Source organism: Coregonus clupeaformis, unplaced genomic scaffold (assembly GCF_020615455.1).
Source record: "Coregonus clupeaformis isolate EN_2021a unplaced genomic scaffold, ASM2061545v1 scaf0098, whole genome shotgun sequence".
Lineage (NCBI taxonomy): Eukaryota > Metazoa > Chordata > Actinopteri > Salmoniformes > Salmonidae > Coregonus > Coregonus clupeaformis.
In genome coordinates, this window is record NW_025533553.1 from 601,057 (window position 1) to 625,307 (window position 24,251).

The window sequence follows — 24,251 nt, forward strand, 5'->3', positions numbered from 1 at the left end:
TCAGCACTCAGTGGTCCCGTTCTGTGAGCTTGTGTGTCCTACCACTTCGCGGCTGAGCCGTTGTTGCTCCTAGACGTTTCCACTTCACAATAACCGCACTTACAGTTGACCGGGGCAGCTCTAGCAGGGCAGAAATGTAACAACTGACTTGTTGGAAAGGTGGCATCCTATGACGGTGCCACGTTGAAAAGTCACTGAGCCCTTCAGTAAAGCCATTCTACTGCCAATGTTTGTCTATGTAGATTGCATAATATAATAATAATAATAATAATAATAATAATAATAATAATAGCATGGCTGTGTGCTTGATTTTACACACCTGTCAGCAACAGGTAGCCAAATCCACTAATTTGAAGGGGTGTCTACATACACTATATACACAAAAGTATGTGTCGATGAAGTAACACCTTTTCACAAAAACCTACTGTAGCTAGGTTCCCATCTAATTTGCGACAGATTTTGATGCGACTATTCTCAAATCTGCATTTAAAAAATGAGCATATTCCCACCAGAGATGTTTCCATCAAATTGACTTTTTGCGGATAAAAGGCAGTGCGTGAAGACATAATGCACAAAAATTACTTTTGCCGTTAAATTCTCATGTACAGAATGAAAAATAAAAGTTAAATGGGTTTCCATCGCATTTTCAACTCTACTGATGGTTTTGTCAGACAAACTGTTGGTGATCTAGCAAATGTGCCCACTCTGGTCTTGACACATGCGCTCTAGCCAACAGCTCGCAGGTACAGTGCGCGTAGGCTACCTACATTGAGATTATTATGGATAAGAGCGATATTATTTGCATTTGTTAAACGGCAGCCAAGCATCGATCATCATGTCACCAGAATAAGACCCTCGATATTTATTGGAAAGGAGCAGCAAGCTCATCAACTTGCACTTTTACCACCCTGTGAAGTTCATCATAACGTATTTCATCTGTAGCCTAATAAACTGCATGCTTTCCCCGAGTCTTAGTGGGAGGACCACACAACATATCATCGTGTGACTCCAAGTTTACTTCTATATGATGGTTATTATATGAATATTTGCGCATAAAAGGCGTTTCCACCACCATTTCTCGCATTATAAATTTGACCGACACAAAAAGATCCCACCATGTTAAACAAACAAATTGTCTGTTGGCATTTATAAAATGTTATTTAAAATGTCCATCAGCCCAGTCATGCCTTTTTTCATGCGTCAGGTAATTCATCCGCATGAAATGGTTGGATGGAAACGTGGTTAAAGTCGAATACAAATGTAGTGGTTGAAGAGTTTCCATTACCCATTTAGGCAAATTGAGCATTAATAAATTGTTGACAGACTTTATGCCCTCCCACCTATCTGTTTCATGTCTCAGGTAGCCCGCATGGATAGAATGCAATAATTGACTAATATTTGCCATATTCTAATAATTATCATGTGCCAACGTATTGCCACGGTCTGTGCCATGGTGAAACTTGCACTCCTGTAGATCTGAAATAATTGGATGGTGAAACTTGCCAGCCAACCAGAAAAGCAAAGTGAAGCAATTCAGGCATTCTTGAAAGTCAGGACAATCCAAGTTCTGCAAAGATAATTTTTATTTAGCAAGACGTAGGAATTAAGAATTCATTTGTGGAGTGGAGCTTTATAGTTATGCGGTGACATCACGTTCCCCGCGTACCTTCAAAATGATTCATAATTTATTTTAAAAACCCAGTTTCCAGCATCATTTGTCACAATAACGAAAGTTCGACAGAAGAAAAATCCACCCGTCAAATGGATAAAAATGTTGTTGATCGTTATAAAATGTATCCTATATCTGTCGTTTCCATTACACGTCGCAACAATTATTTTGTTGCACCATTGCTTTTGTCAAATACACCTGGGTCAATGGAAACCTGCCTACAGTAAACAAAATAGATGACAGTGACACACGGATCAAATTCTGACAATCACTAATTTCTATAAAGTGAAAATGTTTCCAAGTCTATGAACAAATAAAGTGATCTGTCCAGTGACTTGAAATTCTTCCTTTAAATAATTTCCAACATATTCACAGTATAATACATCGCAGAACACCCAGATTTGTGTCAGATCCCTATGAATGTTGGCATTGCAAGTTGGAAGCTTGGAGTTCCTGATGGCCCGGTTCAGTCCTCTCCATATTTGTTCTATGTCTCCAGTGACAAAGTTCAGTTTGTCAATAACCCATTTTGCTCTCTGGCGCATGTGAAGTCTGTGCCTCCAAACAACCTTGTGGAATTGTTTGGAGAATGTTTGAGTGTTCTGAATATATAAACCTCTCTGTGAAAAAACACTCCATGATCTTTTCACTTCCCTCTCACTAAGGAGAGTATCTTTATGCTGTGCTGACGTTCCAATCTCAGAGCATGCCTGTACATGCAAGGTGGATCTTCCCAAACTGGTTAGAGCCAGGTTCTGAAGGCTTTCGGCACAGGGATGGGAGGTTAGTAATGGCTCAGCAGACTGCAGAAGTGATTGGATATTTTCCAGATCTTTCCGAGAAACTATCGGAGGTGACTTTAAGGGTCTAATTGGCAGCAATTTGTCACTTTCAGGTGGGAACCAAGGTGTAAATCTAGGCAACACACGACAGGGGAAGTCCTCCAAGGCCTTTTCTGTTCTGTCCACTAAGATTTTCAAGCCGCCATCGGTGCTTTTGTAATGCAACAAGACGTCCATAAGGTTGCCTTCCCATTCCTCACAAGTCCATATCACAGTCCTACAGAAGATTATAAGAGAAGACATGTTGTTAAATCAGTATTGAATGACTGTATATCAAAATGTGCTCTTTGTAACAATTTGGTGTAACAATCTCCTGGTGTTTTTTTGAATAATACTGTTTCGAAGCCTAGACTAGGATCTGTCATCAACACCTGTTTTTACATTATTGTAATGTAACACACAGACGCTGATAGGGCTGGGCGATATTGCCAAAATATCATAATATACTATTTTTCAAATGTTTTACGGTATGACAGTGTTTGGTGTTTTATATAACAAAAAGGTCTAAGTAGTTAATGAACCTAGGGTGGCAACACAGTGCATTCGGAAAGTATTCAGACCCCTTGACTTTTTCCACATTTTGTTACAGCCTTATTCTAAAATGGACTAAATCGTTTTTTCCCATCATCTGCACACAATACCCCATAATGACAAAGCAAAAACATCTGTTTTTTAAATTTATTTATTTATTAAAAAGACAAAACTAAAATATCACATTTACATAAGTATTCAGACCCTTTACTCAGTACTTTGTTGAAGAACCTTTGGCAGCGATTACAGTCTTGAGTCTGGGTATGATGCTACAAGCTTGGCACACCTGTATTTGGAGAGTTTCTCCCATTCCTGTATTTGGGGAGATCCTCTCAAGCTCTGTCTGGTTGGATGGGGAGTTGCTGCACTGCTATTTTCAGGTCTCTCCAGAGATGTTCGATCGGGTTCAAGTCCGGGCTCTGGCTGGGCCACTCAAGGACATTCAGAGACTTGTCCCAAAGCCACTCCTGCATTGTATTGGCCGTGTGCTTAGAGTCGTTGTCCTGTTGGAAGGTGAACCAGTCTGAGGTCCTGAGCGCTCTGGAGCAGGTTTTCATCAAAGATCTCTCTGTACTTTGCTCCGTTCATCTTTCCCTTGAGCCTGACTAGTCTCTCAGTCTCTGCCGCTGAAAAACATCCCCACAGCATGATGCTGCCACCACCATACTTCACCGTAGGGATGGTGACAGGTTTCCTCCAGACATGACGCTTGGCATTCAGGCCAAAAATAGTTTAATCTTGGTTTCATCAGACCAGAGAATCTTGTTTCTCATGGTCTGAGAGTCATTAGTGTTTTTTGGCAAATTCCAAGCGGGCTGTCATTTGCCTTTTACTGAAGTGTGGCTTCCGTCTGGCCACTCTACCATAAAGGCCTGATTGGTGGAGTGCTGCAGAGATGGTTGTCCTTCTGGAAGGTTCTCCCATCTCCACAGAGGAGCTCTGGAGCTCTATCAGAGTGACCATCGGATTCTTGGTCACCTCCCTGACCAAGGCCCTTCTCCCACGATTGCTCAGTTTGGCCGGGCGGCCAGCTCTAGGAAGAGTCTTGGTGGTTCCAAACTTCTTCCATTTAAGAATGATGGAGGCCACTGTGTTCTTGGGGAATTTCAATGTTGCAGACATTTTTTTGTACCCTTCCCCTAGATCTGTGGCTCGACACAATCCGGTCTCTGAGCTCTACGGACAATTCCTTCGACCTCATGGCTTGGTTTTTGCTCTGACATGCACTGTCAACTGTGGGACCTTATATAGACAGGTGTGTGCCTTTCCAAATCATGTCCAATCAATTTAATTTACCACAGGTGGACTCCAATCTAGTTGTAGAAACATCTTAAGGATGACCAATAGAAACAGGATACACCTGAGCTCAATTTCGAGTCTCATAGCAAAGGGTCTGAATGCGTACAGTACCAGTCAAAAGTGTGGACACACCTACTCATTCAAGGGTTTTTCTTTATTGTAGAATGATAGTGAAGACATCAAAACTATGAAAGAACACATATGGAATCATGTAGTAACCAAAAAAAAGTGTTAGACAAATTTGACCAAGAAGGAGAGTGATGGAGTGCTGCATCAGATGACCTGGCCTCCACAATTACCCGACCTCAACCCAATTGAGATGGTTTGGGATGACTTGGACCGCCGAGTGAAGGAAAAGCAGCCAACAAGTGCTCAGCATCTGTGGGAACTCCTTCAAGACTGTTGGAAAGCATTCCAGGTGAAGCTGGTTGAGAGAATGCCAAGAGTGTGCAAAGCTGTCATCAAGGCAAAGGGTGGCTACTTTGAAGAATCTCAAATATAAAATATATTTTGATTTGTTTAACACTTACTACATGATTCCATATGTGTTATTTCATAGTTTTGATGTGTTCACTATTATTCTACAATGTAGAAAATAGTAAAAAAGAAAAGAAAATCCCTGGAATGAGTAGGTGTGCCCAAACCTTTGACTGGTACTGTATGTAAATAAGGCATCTTTTTTATTTATTTATTTATATAAAAATGTGCAAATATTTCTAAAACCTGTTTTTGCTTTGTCATTATGGGGTATTGTGTGTAGATTGATGAGGAAAACAAATATTTAATCCATTTTAGAATAAGGCTGTAACGTAACACAATGTGGAAAAAGGGAAGTGGTCTGAATACTTTCCAAATGCATTGTACATTATCAGTGATTTCGAATAAGCGTTGGTCACTGTTTCCAGGGGACCCTAATTAGATGTTACATTACATGTTGTTTTCTTACCTCATGTAGCTAACTAACGTTGCACAAACAACATGCTTATTTAGGCCTACACCAGCACTAGGCTGTATTAGTTAGCTACGCTTGCTCCAACTTAGCTGGCAAGCTGGATTGCTAAATGTACTAACTAGCGATTAGCGGCTAATACAATTTATTTTAGCCACAACTTGCTAAGAGAAGAAACTAGCAGACAGTAGTTTGCAGACAATGTGATACAAACTAATTGTGTATTTATAGATCGCTTGTGGAAAGCAGCATCGTTGTCACCAACATCTTGTTGCATCTGACCATGCAGACTGCAGAGTGAACGGCAAGAAAGTGCTCATGACTCAGTGCTCAAACAACTGCTCTGGAGTGACAGGGGGCAGGGCTTGGGAAGCTGCATGCAGCAAGCAGGAGGAGAGGGAGAAGGATGACCCAAGTAAACTATAAATAAATTGACATTACATGCACCGGAGTTGCATATCACGTTTAACAAACCAAACATTGAAATACCGTTACAGTCCAAACCAGTATGTGCATTCATACGGGTATATAGTAAAATATGGTATACCGCCCAGCCCTAGATGCCGGTGACATATCCTAGTTAACAGTCGGAGTGAAGTATGTGCACAATGGTTAACCACAGAAACAAGGTAATTAAGGTAGCTATGCTATTGATGTTGAGCCAGCTAGGCTATGGTTTAAAGCAGGGGTGTCAAACTCGTTTTGTACCGGCCGCATTTGGTCTTCAACGAGGTCCAGAGGGCCGTACTGACAATTTATTATACACTGCTCAAAAAAATAAAGGGAACACTTAAACAACACATCCTAGATCTGAATGAATGAAATAATCTTATTAAATACTTTTTTCTTTACATAGTTGAATGTGCTGACAACAAAATCACACAAAAATTATCAATGGAAATCAAATGTATCAACCCATGGATGTCTGGATTTAGAGTCACCCTCAAAATTAAAGTGGAAAACCACACTACAGGCTGATCCAACTTTGATGTAATGTCCTTAAAACAAGTCAAAATGAGGCTCAGTAGTGTGTGTGGCCTCCACGTGCCTGTATGACCTCCCTACAACGCCTGGGCATGCTCCTGATGAGGTGGCGGATGGTCTCCTGAGGGATCTACTCCCAGACCTGGAATAAAGCATCCGCCAACTCCTGGACAGTCTGTGGTGCAACGTGGCGTTGGTGGATGGAGCGAGACATGATGTCCCAGATGTGCTCAATTGGATTCAGGTCTGGGGAACGGGGGGGCCAGTCCATAGCATCAATGCCTTCCTCTTGCAGGAACTGCTGACACACTCCAGCCACATGAGGTCTAGCATTGTCTTGCATTAGGAGGAACCCAGGGCCAACCGCACCAGCATATGGTCTCACAAGGGGTCTGAGGATCTCATCTCGGTACCTAATGGCAGTCAGGCTACCTCTGGCGAGCACATGGAGGGCTGTGCGGCCCCCCAAAGAAATGCCACCCCACACCATGACTGACCCACCGCCAAACCGGTCATGCTGGAGGATGTTGCAGGCAGCAGAACGTTCTCCACGGCGTCTCCAGACTCTGTCACGTCTGTCACGTGCTCAGTGTGAACTTGCTTTCATCTGTGAAGAGCACAGGGCGCCAGTGGCGAATTTGCCAATCTTGGTGTTCTCTGGCAAATGCCAAACGTCCTGCACGGTAAGCACAACCCCCACCTGTGGACGTCGGGCCCTCATACCACCCTCATGGAGTCTGTTTCTGACCGTTTGAGCAGACACATGCACATTTGTGGCCTGCTGGAGGTCATTTTGCAGGGCTCTGGCAGTGCTCCTCCTGCTCCTCCTTGCACAAAGGCGGAGGTAGCAGTCCTGCTGCTGGGTTGTTGCCCTCCTACGGCCTCCTCCACGTCTCCTGATGTACTGGCCTGTCTCCTGGTATTGCCTCCATGCTCTGGACACTACGCTGACAGACACAGCAAACCTTCTTGCCACAGCTCGCATTGATGTGCCATCCTGGATGAGCTGCACTACCTGAGCCACTTGTGTGGGTTGTAGACTCCGTCTCATGCTACCACTAGAGTGAAAGCATCGCCAGCATTCAAAAGTGACCAAAACGTTAGCCAGGAAGCATAGGAACTGAGAAGTGGTCTGTGGTCACCACCTGCAGAACCACTCCTTTATTGGGGGTGTCTTGCTAATTGCCTATAATTTCCACCTGTTGTCTATTCCATTTGCACAACAGCATGTGAAATTTATTGTCAATCAGTGTTGCTTCCTAAGTGGACAGTTTGATTTCACAGAAGTGTGATTGACTTGGAGTTACATTGTGTTGTTTAAGTGTTCCCTTTATTTTTTTGAGCAGTGTATTTCCTCCCTGTCAATGATCATTTTTGGAATTTTCAATAATCCCTGACCATCTAGCTTTAATTTCTGTGCGTTTTAGTGAGCTGGACATAAATGTAGGTCCATTATTTCTACACGGTTTCAATTTCGTTTTAGTCATTTTAAAGTATAGTGAGTTTGACACACCTGGTTTAAAGCATGGCCATGGCTGTTTCTTCTCAATATCATAATTGGAGGCAGCAGTTCTATATTCCTTCTGCTCTACCCTTCCCCACAAAGTGCGTATTCTTATTTGTTTCTAACTTTGACCCAGCTTTCAAACCTTTATTAGAATATAATATAATATAATATAATATAATATATCTGTGCTGGATGCTTCTTGAGAGCAGAAATATTGTGGCCTCCCTGTAGAGGGCTGCATTCCCGCGGGACCTGCGGATCCCGACTGAAATCATTGTGGCATGGTCGGCATTTTTCATGCTGTGGGCGGTCAGACAGACGAATTTGGGATGAAAATATTTTTGTTGTCCCACAGATTATTTGGAAACTATCGTCCTTCTGCTTTCTATGCGTTAGCCTAAAGCCCTATTAGCATGGGACTAGTGTTACTAGAGAACGTTGGTTATGTAATTATTACCCCTGAATGTCCGTTATTCCTGAGGCCGATTCGGACAGGATCATTTTTTAAATAAATTGACAGTTATGACGGAGGCCTGGCGTTTTTTTTTCTAGGCGTGAAGATATTTCAACAACTCCAGGCGATAACAGGCTACACTGATAAATTGAGCTTGGTTCACAAGTTTCTAAACCTTACCAAACCATCTTTGGTATAGTGCTGCCATATTTGAATTGAGGAAGTGTGATCATAATCATTAGGATATTTTAGCGATCCGCAGTAGAATACGCCCCAAATGCCCCCCAGCCTTCAGATGTGAGCTAAACAGCGCACTTGATATGCGTTTTAGGCTATGTATGAGAAAGTGAACTTGTAATTTCCAAACGTTTAGCTCAGGTGTAAGGCTCCTTAACAGCTTCTACCCCAAAGCCATAAGACTGCTGAACAATTAATCAAATGGCTACCCAGACTATTTGCATTGACCCCCACCCCTCTTTTACGCTGCTGCTACTCTCTGTTTATTATCTATGCATAGTCACTTTACCCCTATCTAAATGTACAGTACATATAACCTTAATTACCTCAACTAACCTGTACCCCCGCACATTGACTCTGTACTGTTACCCCCCTGTATATAGCCTCGTTATTGTGTTACTTTTTTTACTTGAGTTTATTTAGTAAATATTTTCTGAATTCTTATTTTCTTAAAAACTGCATTATTGGTTAAGGTCTTGTAAGTAAGCATTTGGCACATGTGACAAATAAACATTTATTTGATTTGAAAACATGTAATCATCATTGAAAAGGCACAACGCACGCATAGGTTAGGCTATTAAGTTCAGTAGCCATACCTGCTAGATTAGGTGCATGTGTGGTCTCAATTAAATAGAGTAGGCTATAGCCTATGCATGGGCGGAAAAGCACGGGGCAGTTATCTTTCCAAGGAAATGTACTTCCTATACATCACAAAAATATAAAATGCAAGAATTTCGAAGACTTTACTGAGTTACAGTTCATATAAGGAAATCAGTCAACAGAAATAAATGTATTAGGCCCTAATCTATGGATTTCACATGACTGGGAATAAAGATATGCATCTGTTGGTCTCAAAAACCTTAAACATGTAGGAGCTTGGATCAGAAAACAGTCAGTATCTGGTGTGACCACCATTTGCCTCATGCAGCGCGATCTCCTTCGATCAGGCTGTTGATTGTGGCCTGTGGAATGTTGTCCAAGTCCTCTTCAAATGGCTGTGCAAAGTTGCTGGGTATTGGAGGGAACTGGAACGTGCTGTCGTACACGTTGATTCAGAGCATCCCAAACACGTTTAAAGGGTGATATGTCTGGTGAGTATGCAGGCCATGGAAGAACTGGGCCATTTTCAGCTTCCAGGAATTGTGTACAGATCCTTGCGACATGGGGCCGTCCATTATCATGCTGAAACATGAGGTGATGGCGGCAGATGAATGGCACGACAATGGGCCTCAGGATCTCGTCACAGTATCTCTGTGCATTCAAATTGCCATCGATAAAATGCAATTGTGTTCGTTGTCTGTAGCTTATGTCTGCCCATACAATAACCCCACCGCCACCATGGGGCACTCTGTTCACAACGTTGACATCAGAAAACCGCTCACCCACAGGACACCATACACACTATTTGCCCGGTACAGTTGAAACCAGGATTAATCCGTGAAGATAGCACTTCTCCAGTGGCCATCGAAGGTGAGCATTTGCCCACTGAAGTCGGTTAAGAAGCCAAACTGCAGTCAGGTCAAGACCCTGGTGAGGACAACGAGCACGCAAATGAGCTTCCCTGAGATGGTTTCTGACAGTTTGTGCAGAAATTATTCAGTTGGGAAAACCCATAGTTTCATCAGCTGTCTGGGTGGAAGGTCTCAGACGATCCCGCAGGTGAAGAAGCCGGATGTGGAGGTCCTGAGCTGGCGTGGCTACAAATTCTCTAAAACGACGTTGGAGACTGCTTATGGTAAAGAAATTAAAATTAAATTATCTGGCAACAGCTCTGGTGGACATTCCTGGAGTTAGCATGACAATTGCACGCTCCCTCAACTTGAGACATCTGTGGCATTGTGTTTTGTGACAAAACTGCACATTTTAGAGTGGCCTTTTATTGTCCTCAGCACAAGGTGCACCTGTGTAATGATCATGCTGTTTAATCAGCTACTTGATATTCCACTTCTGTCAGGTGGATGGATTATCTTGACAAAGGAGAAATGCTAACTAACAGGGATATAAACAAATTTGTGCACAAAAATTGAGAGAATTAAGCTTTTTGTGCTTATGGAAAGTTTCTGGGATCTTTTATTTCAGCTCATGAAACATGGGACCAACACTTTACATGTTGTGTTTATATTTTTGTTCAGTGTAAATATGATTAGGCTATAGTTTACTACATAAATATTAATCACCCATATTTCTCAGTCTGAAAATCTTCCCACTACTAAAAGGTAGGCTATAAAAATAGCTCAAGAGCAAGTATCTCCAACTCTACTCTCTTCAAACTACATCTAGCATATTGGCTGATATAGCCCAGTAATACAGATAACCTAATATAAAATGGGCCATGTGAGAATATCTGGTCATTTAACCTATTTCTTAAGCTATGTTTGCGCATTTGATATTGCCTATAGGGCACGAAATTGCTGGGACCATGGCTGGGGAGTGAGCTGCATCACATACGAATAAAATAACATTGTGGGACTGCAGTTGGGTTTGGGACCAAATCAAATCAAATTGTATTTGTCACATACACGTGTTTAGCAGATGTTATTGCGTGTGTAGCGAAATGTTTGTGCTTCTAGCTCCGACAGTGCAGTAATATCTAACAAGTAATATCTAACAATTTCACAACATATACCCAATACACACAAATCTAGTAAGGAATGGAATTTAAGAATATATACATATGGACAAGCAATGACAGATCGGCATGGACTATTTCTACTGTAGTTCTTGCGGTAGCGGGTGCGAGTCGGACAGATGTCTAGCGGGTGCGAGTCGGACAGATGTCTAGCGGGTGCGAGTCGGACAGATGTCTAGCGGGTGCGAGTCGGACAGATGTCTAGCGGGTTGCGAGTCGGACAGATGTCTAGCGGGTGCGAGTCGGACAGATGTCTAGCGGGTGCGAGTCGGACAGATGTTTAGCGGGTGCGAGTCGGACAGATGTCTAGCGGAGTGCGAGTCGGACAGATGTCTAGCGGGTTGCGAAGTCGGACAGATGTCTAGCGGGTGCGAGTCGGACAGATGTCTAGCGGGTGCGAGTCGGACAGATGTCTAGCGGGTGCGAGTCGGACAGATGTCTAGCGGGTGCGAGTCGGACAGATGTCTAGCGGGTGCGAGTCGGACAGATGTCTAGCGGGTTGCGAGTCGGACAGATGTCTAGCGGGTGCGAGTCGGACAGATGTCTAGCGGGTGCGAGTCGGACAGATGTCTAGCGGGTGCGAGTCGGACAGATGTCTAGCGGGTGCGAGTCGGACAGATGTCTAGCGGGTGCGGTATGAAAAGCTGCAGGTGATGAAGAAATCATTCCCGCAAAGACCTACCTCCCTACATGTAATCACACTACGGGTGCCTCCTAATAATTAGGGCCATGCTTTTGGGTAGTTTTTTTTCGGGTACTTTGCTTTTACTGTTATTTTCCAGTATGATCCACTAGGTTTGCTGCAGGTAGAAATGTTATTTAACTAACAGTGAATCAATGTCTGATTGTGCGTGTGTGTTTGGTGGGGGGATCGCCTAAGACAGTTTAGGCGTAGCATTTCTAATTGACCCATTTTTGCTACAACTTCCGAGTCCGTTGGAGAGGATCAACTTGAGCAAAGTGAGGTGTATAATCACTGATCTACAAATAGTATGCCCTGCCAAATAACATACTTTTTGCGATTAAGACTCGCAGTGCTATGCCTCCGCTGGCTTCAGGCCTTCCACACTATGTCGAATTCAGTCTTTTATGATTATTATATATGTCACACTGTACGATGTGACCAAATTAAAAGCTTGACATCAACCTGGCCAGATTGTACGATTTGCTTCAGTTATGTCGTCACATTCCTGCGACTACCTTGCGAGGCTACGTCAGCCGATTTAGGCTACGTCAACTGCGCGTATCAAGAATGGCGTCGAAAGAACAACAAGCGGTTGCTATGTTGATGATTGACAGACACTGCTCCTCCTACCTCTGTGACCGTGCACTCCTCGTAATGAAAAGCGCAACTCTCGAATTGAAGAGGCACATCACAACATGGAACTAACACGTAATATACGCCCCATAGCTCGAATGTGATAGGCGCCTCCACATAATCACTGGCATTGCTCAATGCAAGCGTTGCGATGTTGACATTCGAGGTGTGTTCATGTTATGTTATTTGTAACTAGACATAGCCCATTACTTGTTTTCATTATATGATGTGTGAATTCTATTGTCGAATTTTGAATAAACAAATGCATGGTGTCATTGTCGGCCGTGTTCCTATTGGTCAGTCACCGGGATCGGCTCGTAACACCAGACACACTACACGATAAAGGCTCCATTTCTGACACTGACATAACTTTGTCGGAGCCTAAAACCGCACGTAGTGCTACTTAATCCGCAGACCTAGACCCGGTCACACTGAACGAGCCAAAATGTCCGACAATCGTTTACGACCTAAGAATTTTCCCACGACGCAAACATTTTGTCTGGGATGGCAAAATCGTGGCATAAGACGGCTAAAATCGTACAGTCACTTACAAAAAAAGCTGTCCCTTACAAGTCGAATGTGGTATTTTGGATGCAGTAATTGCAGAACAACTGCAATGTACTGCAGTTATACTGCACTGTAACTGCAGTTACAATGCAAAATTACTGCAGTAAAAAAAAGAGGTTATTTTGGACGCAGTATTTGCAACATACTGCACTCTGACTGCAATCTTTTTTTGTAAGGGGTCTGTGCGGGCCTTTAGGTGATCCTCCCACCAAACACAACCAGACACTGATTGGAGACAGCTTGTGTCAATTAAATAACATTTCCTAGGATTTTCCCATAGAGAATGATAGATAGCATCTTTATACATGTCCCATTATGGCATCTGTGAGTGCACGGGCAGTGCCAGAGGCAATCACCGATTTGAAGTGGTCAATTTTCTTCTTCTACTACTTCTATGAGTTGGCTCTGAAAAGCTGCATACTACCACTTAGTGTTTGCTTACGAGTATAATTAATTGGCTGATCTCTCCTGATGACCAGGATGGAATCATGTGATCCTTCCTTAACCCATACGAAGTCCCACCCAATTGACTACTTTAAAATGGTGGAAGCCAAAGATGATCTATTAGATTGACAAGATAGTCGAGTGACCGCTCTAACAATGGAAATACATGTCCTCAAAGATGGAAGGCAGGCGGGAGGAGGCGAGATCAGGTGGAAACATTCTAGGCAATGATAACAGGCACAAATCTTTTTTCTTCAAAGTTGCCAAAATGCTACGTGGTCCACTTATATTAATGCATTCGTAACAACCTAACCATTACTAAACTTCTATTCAAATAAGCCTCACGTAGCAAATAAAAAACAATTGTTGACCAAATTCTACAGTCTCTTAACTTCCTCACTTCATGGTCTTATTTTTGTGGACAGATGTTGGGCGGAGTAAACAGTCGCTTCGCCTCTTCCTCTCTGTTGAAGCCCTCAATGGCAATGTCTATGTCAAAACGGGTTTTTATCCATAGAGTCCTCTAACTCGGCTCGTAAGTAAGCATTTCACGGTTAGGTCGACACCCGTTGTATTCGGCGCCTGCGACCAATACAATTTTATTTGATCTCTGAACTTTCCTACCAGTAATACCAGTAACAGAAAAGTGCCCCCCTATACTGCATTTATATTTGAATAAGGTCAGCTCGGTTTTCATTTGAAGAGTCTTTATATAATTCGCTTGTTACGCAACGAAACGGGAAACTTGATTTGTAGTCACTGTCACAATTATAATTATGGGTAGAAGGATTACTTTATCCTATCCCAGGTATTCCTTAAAGAGGTGGGGTTTCAAATGTCTCCGGAAGGTGGTGAGTGACTCCGCTGTCCTGGCGTCGTGAGGGAGCTTGTTCCACCATTGGGGTGCCAGAGCAGCGAATAGCTTTGACTGGGCTGAGCGGGAACTATGCTTCCGCAGAGGAAGGGGAGCCAGCAGGCCAGAGGTGGATGAACGCAATGCCCGTTTAACGATGCTCCTATGAAAGTTCTAACGATGAACGTAGCCTTAAGATGCTTTTGGGAAACCGGGCCCTGGACCTTTATGGCATAAAATGTGCGCTTGCCCCATAACATCAGGGGTCGCTGGTTCAAGCCCTACTACTCAATCGTTCTTTTACAGCTCAAAAAACGATGTACCGGTACGCAATGTTGTTAGCAAGCAAGCTAGTAGGCATCTGCATTCAGCTATCTAGCAGTGAAACCCATGTTATTTAGCTGTCACTCACGGGGCAATACATTCAATTTCAAGTTAATTTATTGTAATTTCAGAAAATAAGTTAGCTAACAAGCACTCTTTACTCTCTTTGTTTTGGTTAAATGGCTAGCTAGATAGCAATTTAACGTTAGAAGTTTGGCAAGCTAGCTGAAGCTTTCTAAGTGCAACAACGTTGGCTTAACTGCTAGCTTACTATGCATTCCGCTACTTTATGGGGTACAAACATTCGGGTTATCAATATTCGATACTAACCGGTAGTTTTGGTTGAATATCCAACTGGAGTCGCAAAATCAGTCAGTAGCCAAAGAGTTAAAATAAAAATAAAAGGCTGTAGGCATGTGGATCCAGTTCACGCCACGGTCTCGCGAGCCTTGTTTATACAAGCAAAAGTAAATAATGTGGTCATCACTAGTTAAAACAGCCAAAGTCAGAAGGCCCACCTACTCGACCAATCAGATGCCGATTGGCTTGCCGGGGCAGACGAGAGACATACATTTATTTTATTTTGTGATACATCAATGATTTTGTTATTTATTAGCTATAATAAAAACAATCTTTCTAAATAAAAAAGTGGTAATCAGATGTCTTATTCAAACTCAGCTTGCAAGCTTATCATTACGTTTGCCCTTACTCATAGTTACTTGTGTTAACCCAAAATATGTTTACACCAATATCTGCAGTCACAAAAACCATCAAGCGCTATGATGAAACTGGCTCTCATGAGAACCACCACAGGAATGGAAGACCCAGAGTTACCTCTGCTGCAGAGGATAAGTTCATTTGTTAACTGCCTCAGAAATTGCAGCCCAAATAAATGCTTCAGAGTTCAAGTAACAGACACATCTCAACATCAACTGTTCAGAGGAGACTGTGTGAATCAGGCCTTCATGGTCGAATAGATGCAATGAAACCATTACTAAAGGACACCAATAATAAGAAGAGACTTGCTTGGGCCAAGAAACACGAGCAATGGACATTAGACCGCTGGAAATTTGTCCTTTGGTCTGGAATTTTTGGTTCCAACCGCCGTGTCTTTGTGAGATGCGGTGCGGGTGAACAAATGATCTCTGCATGTGTATTTCCCAGCATAAAGTATGGAGGAGGTGGTGTTATGGTGTGGGGGTGCTTTGCTGGTGACACTGTCTGATTTATTTAGAATTCAATACACACTTAACCAGCATGGCTACCACAGCATTCTGCAGCGATCCCATCTGGTTTGCGCTTAATGGGACTATCATTTGTTTTTCTACAGGACAATGACCCAAAACGCACCTCCAGGCTGTGTAAGGGCTATTTGACCAAGAAGGAGAGCGATGGAGTGCTGCATCAGATGACCTGGCCTCCACAATCCCCCGACCTCAACCAAATTGAGATGGTTTGGGATGAGTCGGACCGCAGAGTGAAGGAAAAGCAGCCAACAAGTGCTCAGCATATGTGGGAACTTCTTCAAGACTGTTGAAAAGCATTCCAGGTGAAGCTGGTTGGGAGAATGCCAAGAGTGTGCAAAGCTGTCATCAAGGTAAAAGGTGGCTATTTGAAGAATATCAAATATACACTGCTCAAAAAAATAAAGGGAACACTAAAATAACACATCCTAGATCTGAATGAATGAAATAATCTTATTAAATACTTTTTTCTTTACATAGTTGAATGTGCTGACAACAAAATCACACAAAAATGATCAATGGAAATCTAATTTATCAACCCATGGAGGTCTGGATTTGGAGTCACACTCAAAATTAAAGTGGAAAACCACACTACAGGCTGATCCAACTTTGATGTAATGTCCTTAAAACAAGTCAAAATGAGGCTCAGTAGTGTGTGTGGCCTCCACGTGCCTGTATGACCTCCCTACAACGCCTGGGCATGCTCCTGATGAGGTGGCGGATGGTCTCCTGAGGGATCTCCTCCCAGACCTGGACTAAAGCATCCGCAAACTCCTGGACAGTCTGTGGTGCAACGTGGCGTTGGTGGATGGAGCGAGACATGATGTCCCAGATGTGCTCAATTGGATTCAGGTCTGGGGAACAGGCGGGCCAGTCCATAGCATCAATGCCTTCCTCTTGCAGGAACTGCTGACACACTCCAGCCACATGAGGTCTAGCATTGTCTTGCATTAGGAGGAACCCAGGGCTAACCGCACCAGCATATGGTCTCACAAGGGGTCTGAGGATCCGACAACGATGAGACAGCCTATAGAGAGGAGGTCAGTGACCTGGCCGTGTGGTGCCAGGATAACAACCTCTCCCTCAACGTGATCAAGACAAAGGAGATGATTGTGGACTACAGGAAAAAGAGGACCTAGCACACCCCCATTCTCATCGACGGGGCTGTAGTGGAACAGGTTGAGATCTTCAAGTTCTTTGGTGTCCACATCACCAACAAACTATCATGGTCCAAACACACCAAGACAGTCGTGAAGAGGGCACAACAAAGCCTATTCCCCCTCAGGAGACTGAAAAGATTTGGCATGGGTCCTCAGATCCTCAAAAAGTTCTACAGCTGCACCACCGAGAGCATCCTGACTGGTTGCATCACCGCCTGGTATGGCAACTGCTCGGCCTCCGACCGCAAGGCACTACAGAGGGTAGTGCGTACGGCCCAGTAAATGGTAGGTTTATTTGAACAGTGAGAGACAGAATAACAACAAAAAAATCCAGAAAAACGCATGTCAAAAATGTTATAAATTGATTTGCATTTTAATGAGGGAAATAAGTATTTGACCCCCTCTCAATTAGAAAGATTTCTGGCTCCCAGGTGTCTTTTATACATGTAACGAGCTGAGATTAGGAGCACACTCTTAAAGGGAATGCTCCTAATCTCAGTTTGGTACCTGTATAAAAGACACCTGTCCAAAGAAGCAATCAATCAATCAGATTCCAAACTCTCCACCATGGCCAAGACCAAAGAGCTCTCCAAGGATGTCAGGGACAATATTGTAGACCTACACAAGGCTGGAATGGGCTACAAGACCATCGCCAAGCAGCTTGGTGAGAAGGTGACAACAGTTGGTGCGATTATTTGCAAATGGAAGAAACACAAAATAACTGTCAATCTCCCTCGGCCTGGGGCTCCATGCAAGATCTCACCTCGTGGAGTTGCAATGATCATGAGAACGGTGAGGAATCATCCCAGAACTACACGGGAGGATCTTGTCAATGATCTCAAGGCAGCTGGGACCATAGTCACCAAGAAAACAATTGGTAACACACTATGCCGTGAAGGACTGAAATCCTGCAGCGCCCGCAAGGTCCCCCTGCTCAAGAAAGCACATATACAGGGCCATCTGAAGTTTGCCAATGAACATCTGAATGATTCAGAGGAGAACTGGATGAAAGTGTTGTGGTCAGATGAGACCAAAATGGAGCTCTTTGGCATCAACTCAACTCGCCGTGTTTGGAGGAGGAGGAATGCTGCCTATGACCCCAAGAACACCATCCCCACCGTCAAACATGGAGGTGGAAACATTATGCTTTGGGGGTGTTTTTCTGCTAAGGGGACAGGACAACTTCACCACATCAAAGGGACGATGGACGGGGCCATGTACCGTCAAATCTTGGGTGAGAACCTTCTTCCTCAGCCAGGGCATTGAAAATGGGTCGTGGATTGGTATTCTAGCATGATAATGACCCAAAACACACAGCCAAGGCAACAAAGGAGTGGCTCAAGAAGAAGCACATTAAGGTCCTGGAGTGGCCTAGCCAGTCTCCAGACCGTAATCCCATAGAAAATCTGTGGAGGGAGCTGAAGGTTCGAGTTGCCAAACGTCAGGCTCGAAACCTTAATGACTTGGAGAAGATCTGCAAAGAGGAGTGGGACTAAATCCCTCCTGAGATGTGTGCAAACCTGGTGGCCAACTACAAGAAACGTCTGACCTCTGTGATTGCCAACAAGGGTTTTGCCACCAAGTACTAAGTCATATTTTGCAGAGGGGTCAAATACTTATTTCCCTCATTAAAATGCAAATCAATTTATAAAATTTTTGACATGCGTTTTTCTGGATTTTTTTGTTGTTATTCTGTTTCTCACTGTTCAAATAAACCTACCATTAAAATTATAGACTGATCATGTCTTTGTCAGTGGGCAAACGTACAAAAGCAGCAGGGGATCAAATACTTTTTTTCCCTCACTGTACCAGGCGGTGTCAGAGGAAGGCCCTAAAAATTGTCAAAGACTCCAGCCACCCTAGTCATAGACTGTTCTCTCTGCTACCGCACGGCAAGCGGTACCGGAGCTCCAAGTCTAGGTCCAAAAGGCTTTTTAACAGCCATAAGACTCCTGAACAGCTAATCAAATGGCTACCCAGACTATTTGCATTGTTCCCCCCCACCCTCTTTACGCTGCTTCTACTCTGTTTATTATCTATTCATCGTCACTATTCAACTCTACCTACATGTACATATTACATCGACTAACCGGTGCCCCCGCACATTGACTCTGTACGGGTACCCCTTGTATATAGCCTTGCTACCATTATTTTACTGCTGCTCTTTAATACTTTTTTTTATGATGTATTTTTTATTTAACACATTTCTCTTAAAACTGCATTGTTGGTTAAGGGCTTATAAGTAAGCATTTCACGGTAAGGTCTACACCTGTTGTATTCGGCACGTGACAAATAAAATTTGATTTGATCAGTGTCTAGGGGCTCAGCCTCCAGCTAGTGACTTGACTGAGAAATCCATAATCAAATCCTCCTCCTGGAGAGCCCTACTGCGTTAATTTGTTCCAGACCTAATATAAGACAACTGCTTCTATGAATATGTATAGTGTATTCTGCTAATCAGACCCGCCGGAACCACAGGCGGGTGCAAAAACCTGCAAACTGTGCCAAACCAAGCTGGGCTAGTCTGATATGACATTTTCCCACAACTGTGCTCAGGGCTTGCTAGTGGCTTTTCTATTTCCACTTTTGCCAGAGGCACTTGATTGGTAATTATAATCAAGCGTATAGCAAAGCCAAATCCTACAATCCTCGATTGCGCCAAATGAAGAAAGGGGTATGGCCAAAAAGCAGTGTGGTGACCTGATAGTTAACAACATAGGGCCAGCACAGTAGTTTGTCAGCCTCAGTGTGAATCAGGCAATATTTTCATTTCACATTGTCCTTTTCATCATTTGGGAAACTTACCCCAGCTCAGTGTGGCTCAGTAGTGTAAAAAGCCCTCAAGTACCCTTATTCCAGCCTCATTACTGACTGAAACAGTCAACTGTAAAGCTGACCACAGTGATAACTGTCAATAATAACGAGGACCGTTAAATCGTGTGTTCATTATCTTTATTCAAATTATAAGGTTGCGGAGATGTTCAGCAGCGCAAGTCATCTTTTTGAATGCCACTTGGCCTAAGAAGCTAAATGACTGTTTAATTACTTTTAGGAATCTAATTTATAATCTAGCAAATAAAAATGTCTTAATACCATAGTCATTTTGAGTAGCTACAGATGTCACATTATCTGGTGTACAGATAATGTGTCCATTACGGTAAATCCCAATACAAACCGGCCCATAGATTTTTCAACTAACCTGTTCTTCACGATACTTTCTTCGTTCTCGATTAGGCTAAAAAAAATTCTTAAAAAGTCTGTTTCCAGTTGCAGGTGGTTCTACAAAAACTATAGAAAATTCAGAAAGATATTAAATTCATATTTTATGTCAAGTGAGATGCCTCTTGCATGTGTGTAGAGCTTTGTTTTGGTCACACTGTAGAAACAACTAGTTCCTGCAAAGGTGCTGGGAAATGCTAGATATGCGGCAGTTAAGATGGTGAGGAACCATTTCACGTGGTACAAAACATGAATTTAATATCTTTGCGTTTGCTGGTTTTTGTAGAACCAACTGGAAACGGACATTCATATAAACACATTTTTTTGCACCGAACCGAGAATGAATAAAGTGTAGAAAGAACAGGTTAGTTGAAAAGTCTATGGCGTCGGTTTGTATGGGGCTTCCTATAATGGACAACAAAAATATATTTGGTTATATCACATCATCTTGCGTACAATCTGTAGCTACGTCGGTCAAATAGTATTCTACTGCAGTTCTAAAAAATGTCAAGTTTTACATGTCTTAAAAGATTTTATGGCACATTTTGGTCCATGTTGGTACTTTCATATTTCATTCACTTTAAACATGTATTAAAACAAACAAACTACATTTTTTAAACATGTATTGTAAATGTTTATCAGCACAGCATTATGACAGCATTTTCTAAACTGCAGAGGGGATCTTGCTCTCTTATTTTGTAGGTCTCCTATACCATTATATTCCGTAGAATGCATTTATTAAACCCCTCTTGTACAGTATATTCAAATCTAGATGTGGAGTACTTGAAGGATGGCTTCAAACATTTACAAGAAGTAGTCAGGGGTGCGTCTAGTCACATGAGGCTCTCCGCGCCGAGGAGCCGGGTCGAACTGTAGGCTGAAGGGGATTGAGGAAAATGTACGGTCAGATGATTGCCCAGAAGGGTTGAGCAACAGAAAACCAGACACATTGGATGACTGATCTACCCAATTTGAACAGTAGGAAAGTCACTAGAAATTCTCATACTTACAAAGAATATTTGAGAGTATCATCCAGCTCCATGATGGCTGCCTGGTTGCCACAGCGATAGCAGTAGTTTGGTGCACTGAAAATGGTGACAACGTTTTTGTCATGGCCCCAGTTGTATCCCTGAAGAAAAACAATTAAGAAAGCCAGTCGTGTAAGGTATTGTTTGCACCCTCGTATAATATCCAATCCTAACGATGTGGAGGTCTCCAAACATCCCTGGTAATAACAATGACAAAGCAATACTTTCAAGTCGCTATTCACGTCATAAACAAGTACAATGGCCACCGTGGGGAAAACAAAGGCCGTTCGCCATCTGCGCCCATTAAATTTAGCCTATATGTGCAGATTCATTACTTCTAAACAAATACTTTTTTGGGTTGTCATACGCTTACAATGTTTTGATTATTGCTTGAATGGTCGCTAAGATAATATTTGGTTGTCATCGTTGCAAAATACCTATTTTGAATGCAGCAGTTGTTAGCTAGAATGCTAAAGCTTATTGGCAGACTGTAGCAAAATAACCTTTCTGGTTGAAGTATAATGCAGTTGATTTGCGATGACAAACATTACGCAGGACATTCATAGGAGCCTTACAAACCAATCATAATCCCAAAGTAGTGCAAAATGCACTCATAAGCAACATATAAATGGGTGCTTTTTTGCTGGCAGTCTGAGAACTCCTGTGTTTTCCCCCCAAGGTGGGGAAATTGTGAATACTGACTCAGTATTATACAACTTTGATTTAAAAAAATTAAAAGCAGATGAACAAACTACATTTTACCTCCATAACCAACTGGTGGGCACGGGACACAAGGGTGAGCCCGTTGGCATGGTTGAAGGTTTCAGAGATGTCTTGACCAAAGGTGTAGCCAGCACCTCTTGGGGAGATGCCCCAGCCACCGCGGTCATCTGGGTCTGACCACAGAAGGTCACACATTGGACCCTAAAATAAAAAGGAACACAGTTAGTGTTGATGCTACATGAAAGACTCTCTGCCTAACATTTAGAATGACACCTATGCTCTCTGTGCAACAGGATATATCTACCTCGTGTGGGACCTCCTGCAAGCGGTCCAGAGCCCGTATGTGATCAAGAGTGTCTATTGAAGGAGAGAGGCCTCCATGTAGGCAGAAGATCTGGCAATATATAAGTACAGTTTGGATTAGAAATTAGCAGTTAGTGTGGAGGATTTAAATAGAACATACTCACTTCCATTAAACATTGACTTTTCAAATATAGAGTTGTTGAAACTGAACAAATACAATACAGGTTTAACAGGGAAAATCAAACCAAAAATACCTGTTCATCTACAAGTGCAGTTAGTGGGAGATAGTCAAACAGGTCTGTGAAGGATTTCCACACGTTGGCATTGCCGTATTTCCTCAAGCACTCGTCATAGAAGCCATACACCTGTGTGATTTGCCTGCTTTCGTGGTTTCCTCGCAGAATTGTGATTCGTTCTTGGTACCGGACCTGTAACATTTCACCAAAAGTCATCTGTCATCGTATGCAGGTCTTAGCTACTTGAGCAACATTGCATTATTATCATAATAATAACTTGGTGGACCAAAGTGAGTTAGCAAGTTTTTGTGAAAAGCATACCTTTAATGTGACGAGAAGAGTGACTGTTTCCACTGAGTAGTAGCCTCTATCCACGTAATCCCCCATGAACAGGTAGTTGGTGTCAGGAGATTTCCCCCCAATCTTGAAGAGTTCCATGAGGTCATGGAACTGCCCATGAACATCCCCGCAAACTGTGACTGGACATCGCACTTTTTGCACATTTGATTCCTTGGTGAGGATTTCCTTGGCCTGAAAAAAAATGACAATATGTACATTTAGCTAGATCATTAACAAAAAGCCCTGTCCTACCAGTGAAATCGTTTCATCAGATAGCTAACATTAGCTTTGCGCAGCCAGAAATATTGATTGGTTTGAAGGGCGTCTTGAATAAGTACGTTAGCTGTCGTTAGTCATCTTGGTGTTAATCATCTGGATCGTTTAGTCATTCTATGTAGGCTTCAGTTTGGCTAGCTGAATGGTTAGGCCCAAATCACGCTAACCTAGCTAACGCGAGTTAGCTAGCTAAATCGTTACCAAGAATGCTTTGAAGCTAGCTAGCTGGCTACTACTGTTAGTTGGCTATGCTAGCTATCTATTGTTAGCTAACGTTAAACTAGCCAACTAATCTCGAACAATAATTTCAGCTCTAATCTAACAAATTGGGTTTAGTTACCTTCTCACAGAGACTCCTGACTTGATTCTCAGTAAGTTGTTTGCACTCATTTAGTTGTTCGATCCATTGGTCTAATTCCTTCGTAAAAGATTTGTCTTCCATGACAGCCGTGATATCAATCGACGTCTTGATCTACCAAAAAATATATTAGCTAGGTTGACTAGCTAACGTTAGCTAGCTAGCTACCGTTAGTGTAGAATGACTATTGTTAGCTGCTCCTGTCCCGCCAAAGTGATGACTCTAAAATTCAGAACTAATGACCTAACTATCTACTTTCTAATCATTGTAAAATATATAAAACCAAAGTGTCTCGTAAACAGGCGAACAGAGTATTAATTGAGGGGAATCAGAGTGGATTAAAATCCCTCGGTGCGGCAGAATCTGACGGGCGACGAAGCGCTGTAACTAGCTGGCCTACAACAATAACATACGGGGTATTAAGGGAGTGTTTTTATGACACCATTTATTACACACGAGCCACCTTGTGGTGAAAGAGACTAATCACACTCACAGGGCAATAAACGAGAAGAGTGTAATTGCAGACCGCAATTCGGGGCGTTTTCTGAAATGGGCATTTCTTGATGTCAAGTTACACCCATTGATGCTCGCCATTGGTCCTTGGCCGTTTCTTTTAATTACATGTCTTTTTACCAACGAAGAAGAAAGCTGCAATCAGAATAGATTTAGACAATGTCGGTAATTCTCAACATGTTCAATAACACACTACCTACCCAATTTTAAACATAATCGGATAGCTACAGATAACTAGGAAGCTG

General features: G+C 42.7%; 2 protein-coding genes across 2 annotated transcripts; both read right to left on the minus strand.

The window, feature by feature from the left end:
* Window positions 1-1,565: 1,565 nt before the first annotated feature.
* Window positions 1,566-15,155, minus strand: zgc:101664 (uncharacterized protein LOC450064 homolog). The gene is made up of 2 exons (XM_041899921.1): window positions 14,938-15,155; window positions 1,566-2,728 (listed from the first exon to the last, which is right to left on the minus strand). Exon 2 carries the CDS (start codon window positions 2,686-2,688, stop codon window positions 1,948-1,950), a length of 741 nt encoding a protein of 246 aa, XP_041755855.1. The 5' UTR covers window positions 2,689-2,728; window positions 14,938-15,155; the 3' UTR covers window positions 1,566-1,947.
* Window positions 15,156-19,946: 4,791 nt separating this feature from the next.
* On the minus strand, window positions 19,947-23,909 carry LOC121584611 (serine/threonine-protein phosphatase 2A catalytic subunit beta isoform). The gene is made up of 7 exons (XM_041900598.2): window positions 23,476-23,909; window positions 22,842-23,051; window positions 22,539-22,712; window positions 22,286-22,375; window positions 22,021-22,182; window positions 21,241-21,359; window positions 19,947-21,107 (listed from the first exon to the last, which is right to left on the minus strand). The coding sequence occupies exons 1-7, from the start codon at window positions 23,575-23,577 to the stop codon at window positions 21,035-21,037; spliced, it is 930 nt and encodes a 309-aa protein (XP_041756532.1). The 5' UTR covers window positions 23,578-23,909; the 3' UTR covers window positions 19,947-21,034.
* Between the last annotated feature and the right edge of the window lie 342 nt (window positions 23,910-24,251).